Consider the following 16,902-nt stretch of genomic DNA (forward strand, 5'->3'; position numbering starts at 1 on the left):
CCCCCCCCCCCCCCATTTATAATACTAGCCACGAGTCCTTCTTCTTTTTTAGTTCTAATAATACAAGTTAGAGTTTTTTAATAAACAAAAGAATAACCAGGGAAATATATTATAACATAAATAAATTGATTCAAAGACAGTAGAGAGAATTAAAAGGATAATATAATAATATACGGAACTCCATAGCAAAAAATATTGCTAATAATCACTATAATGGGTACAATCAATTTATTATCAAATGATTATAGCGGTAAAATAACACCCACTGATTATATAAATAATAATAATAATAATAATGAAGATTCCAAATCGGATAATAATAAACATCAGAGAGATGAGAAAGAGGAAGATATAACAAATGAAAATGGACCAATACGAAAAGTGTCTAAAAGAGATGACGACAACAAGAGCAATAATAATAATAATAATAATAATAATATTAGCATACTTGAACTTTCTCCAGAAGGTAATATAATAACATCCGAAAACAATAATAATAATAATAACCAAAAGCCTGAAGAAATAAATGTATTAGGCCATATGCATACACATAACAAATCTTTACCTGCATTCAACTTTACAAGATTCTGTTATAGACACAACCCAGAGATTCAAAATTCTCCAACACATACTGCATGTTATAATCAAGATTTAAAGAAAGTCAAAGAGATAAATTATCAAATTTCTAAACTCCCGATACAGGAACAATCTGAGATTCACCATATGATATCGAAATTTAACAAATCCAATGATAAAACAAGAAAATTGATATTCGATGGACTGCTTGCGTCATCATGTTTCCCACAACTATCATATGTTTCCACCCAAGTACAAGAAATGCTTAAAATAGATTTTATTAGCATATTACCTAAAGAATTATCATCTAAAATATTAAGTTATCTTGATTGTCAATCACTTTGCAATTCGATGTTAGTGTGTCACAAATGGAATAATTTAGCAAATAACAATAGAATATGGTACCACATGTGTAAACAACATATCGATAGAAAATGTCCAAATTGTGGTTGGGGGTTACCTCTACTACAAATGAAGAATAATTTCCGTAATCGTCAACGTAAGAAAGAAGATCGATTAATTAAAAATCCTTGGAAAGTAATTTATAGAGATAGATTTAAAGTTGAGAAAAATTGGAGAAGAGGTAATTTCACGATCAAGGATTTCAAGGGTCACATGGATGGGATATTAAGTTTACAACATAATTATAATTTACTGTTCACAGGATCATATGATTCCACCGTGGCCATTTGGGATATACATAGTGGTAAATTGATGAGAAGATTACAAGGTCATTCGGATGGTGTTAAAGCATTATATTTTGATGATCAAAAATTGATTACAGGATCTTTGGATAAGACTATAAGAATTTGGAATTATGTTACTGGTGAATGCATTTCCACATATAGAGGTCATACAGATAGTGTAATGAGTGTTGATTCTTTCAAAAAGATAATTGTATCGGGTAGTGCTGATAAGACAGTTAAAGTATGGCACATTGAGACAAGAACATGCTATACATTAAGAGGTCATACTGAGTGGGTTAACTGTGTTCGTTTGCATCCTAAGAGTTTTAGTTGTTACAGTTGTAGTGATGATGGTACAATCAGGATGTGGGATATACGAACTAATAGTTGCTTAAAAGTTTTCCGTGGTCATGTTGGTCAAGTTCAAAAAGTCCTACCATTAACTATAATAGATATTGAAAATCTAGTTACAGATAAGAATAGTAATGCATGTACTGGTCACCATACCAACGGAGAACCCGAAGTTACTGAAGACCCTCAAAATGTCGAGTTAGATGAAAACATTCCATACCCAACACATCTATTATCTTGTTCCTTGGACAATACTATTAAGTTATGGAATATCAAGACAGGCCAATGTATTAGAACTCATTTTGGTCATGTGGAAGGTGTATGGGATATTGCAGCTGACAATTTTAGAATTATTAGTGGTTCTCATGATGGTTCCATAAAGATTTGGGATTTACAAAGTGGGAAATGTATGCATACTTTCCAAGGTAGAAGACTAGAGAAAGATACGGTACCAACTACTATTAACAATAACAACAACAGTAATGATAATGATAATAATGAAGAGACTAGTAATGACCAATCAAGTAACAAGATATCTCCAATAACATGTGTTGCTATAGGTGATTCTGAATTCTTCTGTGGTGATGAAATGGGATGTTGTCGAATGTTCAATTTTGAGAGTGGAACAGATGACGGCAATGTTGATGATTAAGAGACAATATACACGTATTTTAGTATCTCATCTTATACTGTGTGAATATGTGAAAACAAAAGAAAAAAATAGAATATTAAATAGATTTACAGATATATATAGAAAAATCATAAAATACACAGTTGGATACTTCCTTTTGACCTTACTTCATACCTGATTGTTATTGTCTACCGCCATTTTTATAAAATTTTCAAATAGTGAAATAAGCTTCTCTTATTTCAATTTTAATAGCTGGATTAACGTTACATTTTATAACTTTGTATCTATCCCGACAGTTCCGCGGATAGGGCCCTCTGTTTCTACAAAAAATGAAATATATTTCGGGTCTTTCCTAAATCCGGATTTTATATGTAATCCTTACATAAACAAGATATACATCAGTGAATACTGTGCAGAAAAATATACAACGTACCAAATGTTCTGGGAATCTCACTTCTAGAAGAGATCCCCCTTCCCTACGTAAGTAGTCAAAAATGTATGATAGAAAGGGTTTTCGCAATAATAATATATTTCCATCAAATGATGGACCTGAAGCCCCGATGAACAATTATAATGTAAATGCATCGGTTGTAGACTTTGTTCCCACACTTGTGCATAAAATACATGATGAATATTACATAACCTAATACAAGAAAGAACCAATTAATTCCAGTTTACCATTCTTAAGATTAGTAACATATGTATACAGGAATGGACCATGATATAACCAATGATTACAATCAATGATACCTTAAATTGTTTATGTATCCTTTTTTCTTGTCATCTTGAATCAAATAATTAAGAAGGACGTTCACGACCCACTATTTCGTATATTGTATCCATCATATACATACATGTAAATATTAACTAAACGAGCTGTATTACATAACATCGATCCATTCCCTTTTCTATTAGAACGAATATAATGATATACGCACCACTTAATAATGCTATCTCTAAGGGGGGACAAAACCCCCAAAAATAATAATAGCGTGCTTATCATTAATATGTTGGTTTCTGTCTGTGGCTGCAGCATTGGGGGGTTCAAGCAGAACTTAGCTAGGTATATATTTTCACCGCCACGCTGGGTTGCTTCCCTTAGGGAGGGGGGAAGCATTGAAAAAGGACGACATTCGGAACTGGACGGGTCGAGTAATAAATAATATACGTTATAATAACGGGAATCGAACGCTAAAGGGTACGGGTGAGACAACTACCAGACAGACTTTGAAGAAAAAACAGCCCTTTCGGAGCTACCTCTTCGTTGCGCAGTACAGCGGGCAAATTTTGCTCTGCTTACACACACAAGAAAACAAAAACAAACACCAAAACAAATTGCTGCACTGCTCGAAAATTGCTGGGAGGACAACGACTAGGGGGAGAGAGGGAGGGAGAGGGAGGGAGACAGAGTGAACGGAGTAAGAAGTTTTGAAGGAGGGGGACTAAATAGGAACTAAGTGAGAGAGACAGCTGAGTGGATACGAAGAGTTACAACAGTGACAAAATTAATGCAAGGAAACCCCCACAGAGGAAACATTCATATGCAAGAAATTGCGGAACATCAGAAAGTGAAAAAAAACACAATTGTAACTTAATTATCTAAAGCTTTATTATTACTATTATTACTATTATATCTAGTTTATTTAAAAGAAGGGATATAAATGAAGATCGAAATTATATAAGAAATTCAAACAGGTTTGTATTTTAATGAACTTCTATTAAAATTAATATATGAGAATAAACAAAAAAAATAACGTCCATAAAGTTATTCATATTTTAAATATATATGAATATATATATATATATTTAGTTCATTTCAAATTGGAAAAATACTACACATATATATCCAATACTTTAGCATACAAAAAAAAGTTTTAAAACTTGCATACATTTCTTTCTACTTTGTGTTACAACAGTAATCATTACTAAAATATTTCGTAAAGCTTCGAGAGAGCAAATAAAACAAACAAATATAGTCTATAAAGAAACATTTTTGGACATGCAAGAAGAAGACAACAATTCAATGGGAGGTGTATCCTTACAATATTTGAATAATAATGCACAAGGTGAGTTAACGAATGATCAATTACTTGCTAAAAAGACAAGAATGATGAGTAAAACTACAGATTCTATTAGAAATCCTGCATATACAACAGATTTTGGTCCACCACAGGCCTCTAGAATAAAAAGATCAATGTCGATGCCATTTATCGTCAAATCAATATTATCCAAACCAACTCCAACATTTAACCGTCGTACGAAAAAGAAACATATTAGAAGTAAAAGTGTACATTTTGACGAAAAATTACCAATAAAATTATACCAATTGGATGATAGACCTAGAATTATTAGCGATGAGGACTCATATGATACAGGGAAAGTTAATTTTGATAAGACAAAACCATTAGGTAGAATAAATACTCAAGAATATTATGAGGATGAAAATGATAATGATCTTGATATGATAAAGGATTCAGCGATAAATAGTGGTGAAAACAATGGGTTTTATGATTTTAATTTTCCAATATTTGATTACGCGCAGGGTTTACAAGATGTTCGAATAAATTATTTTTTTAATCATACCAAGAATGACTTATATTTACAAGATTTACATTTAGAATTTTTGAAACAAACTCAAGATTGGGTATTAAAAGGCATTATATCTCTAAGAAATATTTTTTTTGAAAAATTTGTTGTCGTTAGATATACAACAAATAATTGGAAAAATAGTACAGATATTTATGGTCAATATATGAGAAGTGGGAATAATTATGATTTTTTTGAATTCCAAATTAATAAATTAGTTGATTTAATCAATTATGATTATGATAAACATTCAATTAATTTAGAATTTTGTATTAATTATCAAACAACAGATAATAATCATCAAGCATTGGAATTTTGGGATAATAACAATGATAAGAATTATAGAATGAGATTAGTTGTTGGTAAAGAATTGAATACAATAGCTAAAGAGGAAAATGATATTAAAAATATCGAAAAACAATTCATGAATTGGAATTTGACATATACTGATTCAAAAAGTCATAATACTAATAAAAAAACAAATAGTAATAATAATAATAATAGCAGTGGTAGGAGCTGCAATAGTAATAGTAATAAAAAGAACATAAAATCATTATTAAATGAAAATAGTGATAGTGATAGCGATTTAGATTCATTAGAATTTGATTTAGGTCACAGATTTGAAAATAATAGAAAGAATAGTAAACAAATGAATAATAATTTTGGTATGACTAATAATTTCAATAATTTGAACAATTTTAGTAGTAAAAAAAGAACTGATAATTTTAATAATAATGATATTTTACAAAGTGCAATGAATCAATACCCCTTCAAACAATATAATTTCAAGAATTCATTCAATAGCTAACAAATTTTTGGTTTTTTTAGGGAAAGACAAACAGTTTAATAATAATATTATACAAATAAGTAAATAAATAAATATATGCATACTGATTAAATCCTTAATAAGTTCAACATTTTTTTTTTACTCACAATCTAAATCAAGTAAATCAACAAATTTTGCAGAATCTAGCATAATGTATAACTGGAAGTTTAACGAATAATTACTATAGAGTCAAAAAATGAAGTTGATTTTTCAATTTCTAAGTTAAATTGTGCCATCACTATAATAAAATAGAATAAAGAGATATGACAAGAATTACATCAACTGTCATATTTATTTCACCGATGGCCCACAATAAGGTACTAACCATTTGATCTACCATCCTATTAGAGCTTCAATTATCTAATAATGTGGACAAGCAAGTACATAATATCCTGTTATAAAAAAAAACGATTTCGATTAAAGTAAAGCCGCGGACTTTCAATATTTTATAGTATTGAAAACGGCTAAAAAGTTTCTCCATTTACAAACTCTCTATCTCTTTTAGTTTCGACCCCATCTCGATTAGGCGAATAAATTGTATATAGGGGATTTAACACGCGTCTTTTTCTATCTTAATATTTCCTAAAATAAACATTTAATTAGACTTAATTTGCCTACTTTCTAATATCGCTTACTCAGTTTTTGTTAGAGTGGGAGGGTGGGGGAAACCATGGAAGAAACAAGGGGCGAAAAGAAGAGGAGGCAGAAGAAAATAAAATTCCCAAAAATAGGTGCGAGTTTTTTATTTTCTTTTTTATTTTCTTTTTGTGCTCTTCCGAATATCACCGCAGAGTTAAATTACATACAGCAAGAGATGCTCCGTCGGGAATGGTCTGGTCCAGCCATTCCATTCCGTTCCGTTTTTTTTTATACAAAAAATGTACGTTCGATCTACGAGGAAAGTGACGCGCAACCAGGGACAACGGACAACAGCAACCAGGGGGGAGAAAGGAGGAAGAGGACAAGAAAGAAAGAACAATCGTAGTTTCTAGAATTGCCAATGAAGCGCGAAACAAATTGGAAACAAAATGTAAACAAATCTCTCTCTCTTTTTTTGTTTGACTGGTAAATCCTAGTAGCAGTAGCAGTAAATCAATTAATGTACCAAAGGATATAATCGATGAGAGAGAGGGGAGGGCCCCCCGGAAGAATAAATGGCGAGACATATCTCTCTATACACATATTAATTATTATTCAGGATGGGTAAAAAGAACATGCTGAGAGGGGATTTCAATTTACAGATCATATATTTTATTTGAACATTTTTTCGATTTTAATGCTTTCCTTCTCCACGATGTTTTAATAAACAAAATAAATAATATTCCTAATTAGTACATTTGTAAAGAATGAAATAAAAAAGAACCCTTAATAATTATCCCTCTTTCTGCAATATAGGGCAGATCAAGAATTAGAAAAGAATAGGGGAAATTATACATCAACTATAGCGTGTAATAATAAATATAATACTCATATAGCCTCAACTTTTAGGATAACCTGAGAGGGGTGAATATCCTAAATTGGTAATAAAGATTGATATCGGAATAATTTATAAATCCATTTTAGGATTTATAATTAATATATAAAATTTAATAACTATTTTTGAGTTTCAATCTCTAATTTTTTTGTCTTATTTCTTATTTAAAATTATTTCTGTATTGTCAATTCCACTAATATTATATTGTATATATATATAACGAACAAACAAACATAATATTCTTATAATCATCAATACGATAAACTTAAAATTAAATAACAGTTTTCCAATCAAGAACAAAAAATATAACTAATATTACTCCATTTTACTCTAATAATATTAGAAACAACAACAATATTCATTATATACACCCAAATCCGAATTATTTATTGTTAATTAGGTAGCTTCCAAAGTAATAATATTATTTAATTTCCATTTCAAGTCACTAGTCGCATAATTAAAAGAATTACGTCAGTAAACACAACCGTTTTACCGTTTTCTTCTTCTTCTTTTAACTATAATAAAAACAAACAAAGAGGAAGGATCAAAAATTTCTCTTTGAGTCATACTGTACATCAATTAAAACAATACCTTTGAAAATAGTCAGATAATTTTCTTTGTTTATCAAGAATCAAATACTACAAATAATTTACACATACTGATATCTTATACTTTATTTTGTCGTGATTTCAGAACAATAGTGTTTGCATCTGAAAACTATTTTAATTCCTGGTAATAAAAAAGATATAATTCTTTTGCAGCTGCAATAAATCACTATTTACAATAGACTCTGTGTTTTTATTTCGTTATTTTCTATTGTTGATACACACATATATATTAAGTGAACGTGGAATTCATTCTAAGCTGATTACAGTAAATTCCTAAACGTTAATACAATAACAATAGTAAACTTCCGTCATCCTACAGTAATATCGAACCCTTTTTTTTTCTGTTTTTTTGATTTTGTATAATTTACAGGAACAATATATACAGAAAGAGTCCTATTAGAAAATTAAACGAACTGAAATACAAATAAAAACTAAGCAATGAACGGTTTTCTCAAACAATTCAATAAAAAACACAACAGTGCAAATAATGAGACTGTAGTATTATCAACAAATTCTGCCAGTACTAATACCACACATGTTTTATCACAAGATCAAAACTCAAATAATAATTTAATACCATCATTAGATAGGAGCTTATCAGATAATTCGACCCAATCTGCTAATATGCCACGGTCCGTACCAACGAATATTGAATCACCTTCTTCTCCTTCAAAAGGGTCATCATTTAAAAACTGGTTTGCTGAGTTATCTCCAAGTCACCATCATCATAATCATCATAATCATCAACAACGCCATCAACATTCTACTTCAAATGGTAGCATAGAAAATAAGAATCATCCTACAACACATTTTACCTATAGTAAGAGTGGTATTAACAATATTAATAGCAATAGTACGATGGTAGGGATAACAACTAATAGTAAGAAAGTATTTGATACGTCTTTGGTAGCATCAACGGAAGTTGTCAAATGCGAAATTGTGATGTCAAATGAATTAAACGAAATATTTTTTGGTTATGTACCTGTTGTAATCGCTAAATGTGGTTCAATAATTAAAAAATATGGACTTAACACACCTGGCATCTTTAGAAAATCTGGTAATAAGAAGAAAATTGATTATTTAATAAATCATTACTTTGCCCATGAACCATTTTATGGTTTAGATTTTAACTATGAGGGCCCAACTGGTCAGAATCAAGAATATAGTATACATGAATTTGCGTCACTTTTCAAGACATATCTTAATAGACTTACAGAACCTGTTATCCCATATGAAAATTTTGATTCCTTCATTAATTGTATGAAACAATACCGTGAAATGATAAATTATTATGATAATGTTACAAATCCTGAAATTGTAGATAAGACTACAATACAATATGGGAATGAGAATCAATCTAAGGATATTAAAGAATTACTACAGAAATATCATATATTAATTCATACATTACCTGAAGCCAATAGAGAATTATTAATTTATGTTCTTGACTTATTGGGTATGATTCAAAAACATTCTTCAATAAATTTAATGACATGTGAAAATATATCGATCGTTTTCCAACCTTCATTATTATCTCATTTAGAATTTTCAACAGATTTACAACCAAATAGACTAGCCAGATATACTCTACATTTTCTGGTAGAGAATTTTGATACTCTTGCTAATAGTTACCTTGGTGCGACACCATCACTATCATCATCATGATTATGATAATCATCATATCCCAGATTTACTACACATCTATATATTCTTCAAATTTACGAACGCATTACTATGACAACGAGTCATAGTATCTGTACTATTACTATTATTAATTCTACTTCTATTATTGCAACGACATATTGTATCAATAAAATAACGAATAATGACAATAAAATTGCACACCACAAATACAAATAGGATTATGTATTCTTAAAGAATCTCTGCATACTAGAGAACCTCAAATAATTATTGATGGACACCTAACTTTCACTACTATTTACTAAATATATAACGAATTACCCCAGCAATATTTGTTATTGATTTATTGAACTACCACCACATTCATTTAAATTTATATATGTTAATTAAGTTATTTATACATGCAGAATAAAATACGTAATATCAATGAGACTATGATGGAATGTACAAGCTATAGCAAAGACCTAATATTTCATTAGGGTATGCCGTACACAGTGATAAGTGCGTGTGACCAATCAGACAAGAAATTGGGAAATTAATGAGTTTGCGAAGTGCTTCACCGAGAAATCGGCTCACATCGTTGCACGGTAAAACAATCAACTTTCTGTCTGTATAATTTGTGCACTCACAATTTTAAATAAGAATAACCGCGTACTCGGCATATTAGCGACCATTAGGTGCGTGGTGGATAGGTATCCGATTTCTCGGCCCATTTGTGACCAATTAGTGCAGCGCTTTACTCGACCCCTCAAAGGTTTAAACAAAACAATACTATCAGCATGGCAAGTTTTCTCTCTGTGTCCTCTCCTCTCCTTGGTCTTTACGTAAAGAAGTAGGACTAACAACCAAATATATGAGATGCAGAAACTCATTTATAATATATTTTTGTGCCAAATCAGCAATATATTGTATGGGAATTTTTGCTACGTACCCGTGTTCTAACCTATTGCGAGTGATCAAATTTATTGCATAGCGAAAAGGTAAATAGAGACAGTTGAGTTGATTCTTCTTATTTAAAATAATATAGTATTCAATCAACGTTCGTAGAAGAACAAGAAGTAATTCTTACAGTTTCCTTCCCCTTGTACAATAATAATCATTTCAACCTTTTTTTTTTCGTTTTTTCACTCTTCCAATAGTTAATTAGTATTGTCATGGTTGGCAAAAAGGAATAAAATGATTGAGATAATTAAAAATCATTAACAACAACCGACATCATCGCAACACATCGAAAAGTTAATTTCTATTGATCAACTTATTTTATTTTATTTATTGGTGATATATATACTGTTGGGTTTAATATCAAGTAATTACATATATATAAACATTTGTATATATATCTCTCTCTTATGCAAACCTTTTCTACTTGTTTTGTAATTCATTTTTTTCTTTCAATACTGCGTAATTCAACCCTTTAGTCCGATTTTGTTATAGCCAATCAAACTCGAGTTTTTATATTTTCAATTTAAAGAACAAGAAATCGTTCCTGTCAAACAAAGTTGAAGTTTTTCTCTCCCACTTTTTAAAAATTTACATATTACATCATTTACTTAAATAGTATAACAGTACCATCATATCCCACGTTACTTTGAAATACTTACTATTTAATTTAGAATTCAGAAGATACAAAAGAGACATATCCGATTATTACTTCTGAAATTTTTACCCCACATCTAATCCAGTTTATTAACTTCTATCTTTTATTATTATTATTATTATTATAAATAAAATTAAGATATAAATATTTACTGATAACCCCAATATATCATTATCACATATTCCCTTAAATTTAAATCCACTACTATTATTATTTCCAAGATGCAAAGAGTACTAAGAATTCCAACTTTGAGAAATAGTGCAGCTTTGAGATTGATGTCCACTTCTGCACACCCACAACCTTCTACAGGTAGATTTACTGGTAAACCAGATCCAACTACTGGTAAATTTAACGTTTCCTTCATTGAAGGTGATGGTATTGGTCCAGAAATTTCCCAAGCTGTGAAAGATATCTTTAAAGCTGCAGATGTTCCTATTCAATGGGAATTCTGTGATGTTTCTCCAATCTTCGTCAATGGTTTAACTACTATCCCAGATAAAGCTGTCCAATCTATTAGCAAAAATTTAGTTGCATTGAAGGGTCCTTTGGCTACACCAATTGGTAAAGGTCACAGATCCCTAAATTTGACTTTAAGAAAGACTTTCGGTCTTTTCGCTAATGTTCGTCCAGCAAAATCTGTTGCTGGTTTCAAAACTACTTACTCTGATGTCGATTTGGTTCTTATTAGAGAAAACACCGAAGGTGAATATTCAGGTATTGAACATGTAGTGACACCAGGTGTCGTTCAATCTATTAAATTGATTACAAGGGATGCATCTGAAAGAGTCATTAGATATGCATTTGAATATGCCAGAGCTATCGGCAGACCAAGAGTTATCGTTGTCCACAAATCTACCATTCAAAGATTGTCCGATGGTCTATTCGTTAATGTTGCCAAGGAATTATCTGCAGAATATCCAGACATCAAATTAGAACTACAATTAATAGATAACAAGGTTTTGAACGTTGTTACCAACCCTGCCTCTTACACTGACGCTGTCTCTGTTTGTCCAAACTTGTACGGTGATATCTTATCTGATTTGAACTCTGGTTTAAGTGCCGGTTCCTTAGGTCTAACACCATCTGCTAACATTGGTAACAAGATTTCTATCTTTGAAGCCGTCCACGGTTCTGCTCCAGATATCGCTGGTAAGAATATGGCCAACCCAACTGCTCTATTGCTATCATCTGTAATGATGTTGAATCACATGGGTCTAAATGCTCATGCCGATCAGATCCAAGATGCCGTTTTATCTACCATTGCTTCCAGTCCAGAAAACAGAACTGGTGACCTTGGTGGTTCTGCAACAACTTCTTCCTTCACCGAAGCTGTTATCAACAAATTGTAAATGCCGTATTAAATACATCAATAACAACAAATATATATATATATATATATATTCATGTATATCTTTTTTCAAACAAATTTAAAAAAAAGTAAAAGTTCTTTTTTTACTACTAATGATGTTAAAAACATTTTTATTTCAATCAACACATATAATCACACTCAAAATATTGATTACTCATGACGTCCATCCGTATACAAATATATAATAGCATATATATACTTTAAAGGTACAAAAATTTCATTAGGAAAAAAAACACACACGATACTTATCTTGGTAAATACATACCATACTTATATTAATCTATTTAGTACTTAATAAATACAATTGATCTGCCTTGTGAAATTGTTGGCAACCTTCGTTGTTCTCGAAATTTCTTGCCAAAGATGTCTGCTGTTCATTATAGAAATCCTCTTTAATATACGTAAACATGATTGGTGTTTCATTTGGCGCCCGCGTGCATTGCTTAATATATTCTTTCAATTGTACTTCTGTTATTGACTTTGATATTCGAAAGTCCGTACCTATCGTATTACATTTAACCTGAGTCCATTTGTTCTTATCTAATCTGTCTCTTAAGAAATATAGATGTGGTGAAATCACTAACATGCTTAATAGATAGGGAGAATCTATCAAATTTAGTTGTTTTGCTGTTTTAATTATATGTGTTTCTGGGTACGTCAAATTCCATTCATTATGTAATTTCTGTGATATTTCTTTGTATTGATCCTTTTTGTTATCTTTCTTTTCGTTGATTTGTGTCTTTATACTTTCAATTTGTGAAATAATTGATAAAATTTCTTTACCTTTTTCATTAGATACCTTTTCATCCTGTTGTAAATATTCTAATGTGCTATTTAAGAACATAAAAAGATCTTTTCCTTGATAACTTTTTAATTTATTCAAATCATTCAGAATACTTCTAAGTTCAAAATGGGCATTATTTCTCTTTTCAATAATATGCTTGATAAGTTGATCTTTACATTTTTTTGTGTATATTTGAGGGTAAAATTCAAACGGAATGTCAATCCCATCTGTATATGCCATATTATCATTAGTTGTTTCGTCCATTTCACTTAAAAGAACTGTAAAAATAGGTGAAATAACTTTCAAAGAACTATCCCGTTCGTCGTCGTCATCGTCATCATCACTATCACTTCCATTAGGGTATTCCATAGCCTCCTCAGGGTATAATAATACGTTAAACATCTTATATAAAGTAGAATCATACTCCTCTGGTAGGAAATGAAATAAGGTTAGATATGTCTCTTGAAATGGCTCTTCACTGGATGGTTTATGAACTGCCGTAGAAACGAACGTTTTGCTAATACTAGATGCATCTGAAGCAGAGCACAGTTGAAGATCTGTTATTAGAGATTTAATAAATGTTGGGAGCACCTCATGCACATGTTCGGCCTCTGCTAATTTTTGTTGAACATTGGAATCAAAAGATTTAGATATTAATTTGGCAGACACAAATGATCTTTCTGAAAACTTGGAACAGCATGCCGATATCAACTTCTGTAATTGCCATAAGGTTTCTGGTTGGGATTCAGAAGGATATTCAATTGAAGATGACTGAACTATTTCAACTTTTTTAGGAATATCCAGTGATTCATTGATTGAAGAAGGATCCGTTGACGAGTCATTAGAAAATTTCAATTTATATAATGGTTCTGATATCTTATTACCTTTATACCATGATTCATCATAATTTAAATTCTTAAAATCTGGTAACAAAAAAAGGTTTGATGCATAATATGCCATAGCTAAAGCATATAATGCCAAATAGTTTTCCATAACAGAGTTCACTGGTAAAGGTGTTAAAACTGTTGGATCATTAATCTCTGTCTTATGAATAGAATGTTGCATTATACTATATGATGGAGGTTCTTCACTCCAATCATTATTTGAACTTTCTAACTGTTCACAAGAATCTGTAGCATTCTTTTTACTGTGCTCTATTCCAGAACCAGATAATATTGAAGACGATTCTGACGATGCTACCGAGGAGTCTCCTGATGGTATATATTTAGTTTGAGGAATTTGTTGCTGTGATACAGAGTCCTGACGTAATTGTATGCTATTTGTGAGATTCTCATTATCTGTATGCATATTGAAATCTGAGTTAGAAGATTCCGATGAATTAAAATCTATCAAGTCATTAGCACTGGGTTTTTCGTTAGAATTCTTATCATTATGCGTTGGATTGACCGACAAATCAATTGGGCCTACATTAAGCGGCACAGAATCTATATTCCTCGCCTTATCATCAGTACCATTATTATTATTATTAATGTTATTGTTTGTTAGATGTTCTGGTAATTCGTTCGAAAATATAAAATTAACAGCATCTTGTAAATTACCATTCACTCTTTTCATTGCATCCATCGCAACGTCATGATCAATCCCCATTTCCATTAGGGATGTGACATCCCAATTATCAGACATTACTAGATTTAAATTTCCTTAGGTGATAAATTCTTGAGATTATTTCCCTCTTTGCAGATTATTTAACAATATATATTCTTCGAATTAAATATATTTTAGTACTTCTAAATAAAATTACTTTTTAAATGTGCCTTTTTAGTGTTTAATTAGTTAACATAATATTGATCTCTGTTTTAGTGCTGTAGGATTCAGTAACAAACATCGCACCTAAAACAGCCACCACCACTACGATCGCAGTATAATAATCAAGTTCATTCTTTTTGCAAGGGCGTTGCAAGAAGCGTTCGTACTTAATGAGATATACGCGAGCCCTATTCTAGGGGTAATATAGGGTTTCAATTTGAATATTCTTAAAATACCACGTGACTTCAACATGCGAATCCGTATTAAATGATGTTATACTTAGCTTCGTTAATTTTTTAACCTAAAAAACAATTGAGCTAACACCATTAAATATGACGCAGAAAGGAATAATGAATGCAAATATGTAAATTTATTAATTTGTCCTCAAAAAGAACAACAGTTATGACACCGACTATCAATTATTTGAAAATGTAAAGAATTGAGGGGGAAGGAGTAAAGAAGTTTTTCCGTGCGACAGTTTTGTGTACGATTGAATTGATAAATTCTCCTTCTTTCCTTTTTCTTTCTTTCTCTCCTTTTTGTGGAAACTTCCGTGTCTTCGGCTCCGGCAATTCCGCAAATTCCCGATTCTTATTGACTTTTATTTTATCTTTAATATTTTCTTCGGGATTGTAATGCTTTTACTTTACTGACTAATATATATGTGTACAAAGTTGAGAGATCATTCTTTGTAGTAAATTGCCGTGCCGAATCAAAAGTTTGAGCAGTTCCAAATAAAAAGACTTTTTCCATGTGGGGCAAAGTTTTAAGATGAAATCAATCAAATCAGAACAGATTACATCACCCAAAGGAAGACTGAGAAATTTTGGGTAGCACAGCCAGAAAAGCAAAAAATATTTACATACAAAAAAATAAAGGTAGTCCCATTCTGCGCAAAACATTCAATTATCGGCTTATCTGTGTTCTACTTGTTAATGTCAGAGAGTGCTCCTCTCTTCAGTAGAAATGCTGAATGAATGATTTACATTTTACCATAAAACCTTGATTTATTTCATTTCCTAAAGTTATCCCACGGAATATTTACTTTTATTATTTATATGAATTAATAAATTTACATAAAACACCGAGAACTGACTGCACAATTGGCTGTGAAATAAACGTTTTATTTAACAAAAATATAGAAATTAAATATAATTTTAAAAGTATTTTAGAGTTTAGTTTTAGTAATAATTAAAGTTTCTTATATTTCTTTTTTCTTCCCGAAAACAGACATTCGTAGTATATTCTGAGTACTATCTACGAATATGTTGAGAACAAAGAAAGCAGTGTAGCGGCCCGAACAAAAAAAAAATATAAAAAAATATATATATATATATTTTTATATAATAGAAACGACAGAACGGAAACCAAAAAAAAAGTATTGGAGGAAACAGTAGGATACTGTCATTTCAGCAATAGGAACAAGAAAAAATAAATCGAGAAAAATAATATATATTTTTTCTTTAAATCAGTTTGATAGATGAGGGACTGAGGAAAACAACTATAAAAACAGAATCACACTTACTTTGACAAACTTAGACTGAGACGTACATACTAGAAAAATGTCAGGGCAATATTCTGAGAAATATTATAATAAATTTATAAAATGCACACTATAACTTACTTTATTTCATCATACGTATCGACAATACGTAGTGCATATGTATAGCACTCTTATTCGTTTTCTTTGTCTATAAGTTTATTTTGTGTATGCTCAATAGAAGTACTACCGTACTACTTACTACTAACATAAATCTTGAAAGTATTGTTTGTTTTTAAATAGGATAAATAAAAATGACATATTATAGTAAATTAAACAAATTTAGATAATATATATATATAATACGTAAGATACTATTCATATCCGCTTTTGTTTTCTTTTATTTATTATTGTTTTGAACAACTTCATCGAAATTGTCAATGAAATCATATATGGAAAATTTTAAAACTTTCTTTCTTTCTTCTTCCTCATCGTGTTAGATGAACAGAAAAAAAGAAAATACGGT

General features: G+C 30.6%; 5 protein-coding genes across 5 annotated transcripts; 4 read left to right on the forward strand and 1 right to left on the reverse strand.

Annotated features, from left to right (window-relative positions):
* Positions 1-213: 213 nt before the first annotated feature.
* MET30 (ubiquitin-binding SDF ubiquitin ligase complex subunit MET30) lies at positions 214-2,265 on the forward strand (the record flags this gene model as incomplete). Its single annotated transcript, XM_041548363.1, has 1 exon — positions 214-2,265. The coding sequence occupies one exon, from the start codon at positions 214-216 to the stop codon at positions 2,263-2,265; it is 2,052 nt and encodes a 683-aa protein (XP_041404297.1).
* Positions 2,266-4,243: 1,978 nt separating this feature from the next.
* On the forward strand, positions 4,244-5,638 carry PIG2 (putative protein phosphatase regulator PIG2; the record flags this gene model as incomplete). The annotated part of the gene is made up of 1 exon (XM_041548364.1): positions 4,244-5,638. One exon carries the CDS (start codon positions 4,244-4,246, stop codon positions 5,636-5,638), a length of 1,395 nt encoding a protein of 464 aa, XP_041404298.1.
* Positions 5,639-8,176: 2,538 nt separating this feature from the next.
* On the forward strand, positions 8,177-9,403 carry BAG7 (GTPase-activating protein BAG7; the record flags this gene model as incomplete). The annotated part of the gene is made up of 1 exon (XM_041548365.1): positions 8,177-9,403. The coding sequence occupies one exon, from the start codon at positions 8,177-8,179 to the stop codon at positions 9,401-9,403; it is 1,227 nt and encodes a 408-aa protein (XP_041404299.1).
* A 1,794-nt stretch (positions 9,404-11,197) lies between these two features.
* On the forward strand, positions 11,198-12,325 carry IDH2 (isocitrate dehydrogenase (NAD(+)) IDH2; the record flags this gene model as incomplete). Its single annotated transcript, XM_041548366.1, has 1 exon — positions 11,198-12,325. The coding sequence occupies one exon, from the start codon at positions 11,198-11,200 to the stop codon at positions 12,323-12,325; it is 1,128 nt and encodes a 375-aa protein (XP_041404300.1).
* A 300-nt stretch (positions 12,326-12,625) lies between these two features.
* On the reverse strand, positions 12,626-14,773 carry RUP1 (Rup1p; the record flags this gene model as incomplete). The annotated part of the gene is made up of 1 exon (XM_041548367.1): positions 12,626-14,773. The coding sequence occupies one exon, from the start codon at positions 14,771-14,773 to the stop codon at positions 12,626-12,628; it is 2,148 nt and encodes a 715-aa protein (XP_041404301.1).
* Between the last annotated feature and the right edge of the window lie 2,129 nt (positions 14,774-16,902).

Source organism: Maudiozyma barnettii (assembly GCF_903064755.1).
Source record: "Maudiozyma barnettii strain CLIB 1767 genome assembly, contig: KABA2_01, whole genome shotgun sequence".
Lineage (NCBI taxonomy): Eukaryota > Fungi > Ascomycota > Saccharomycetes > Saccharomycetales > Saccharomycetaceae > Maudiozyma > Maudiozyma barnettii.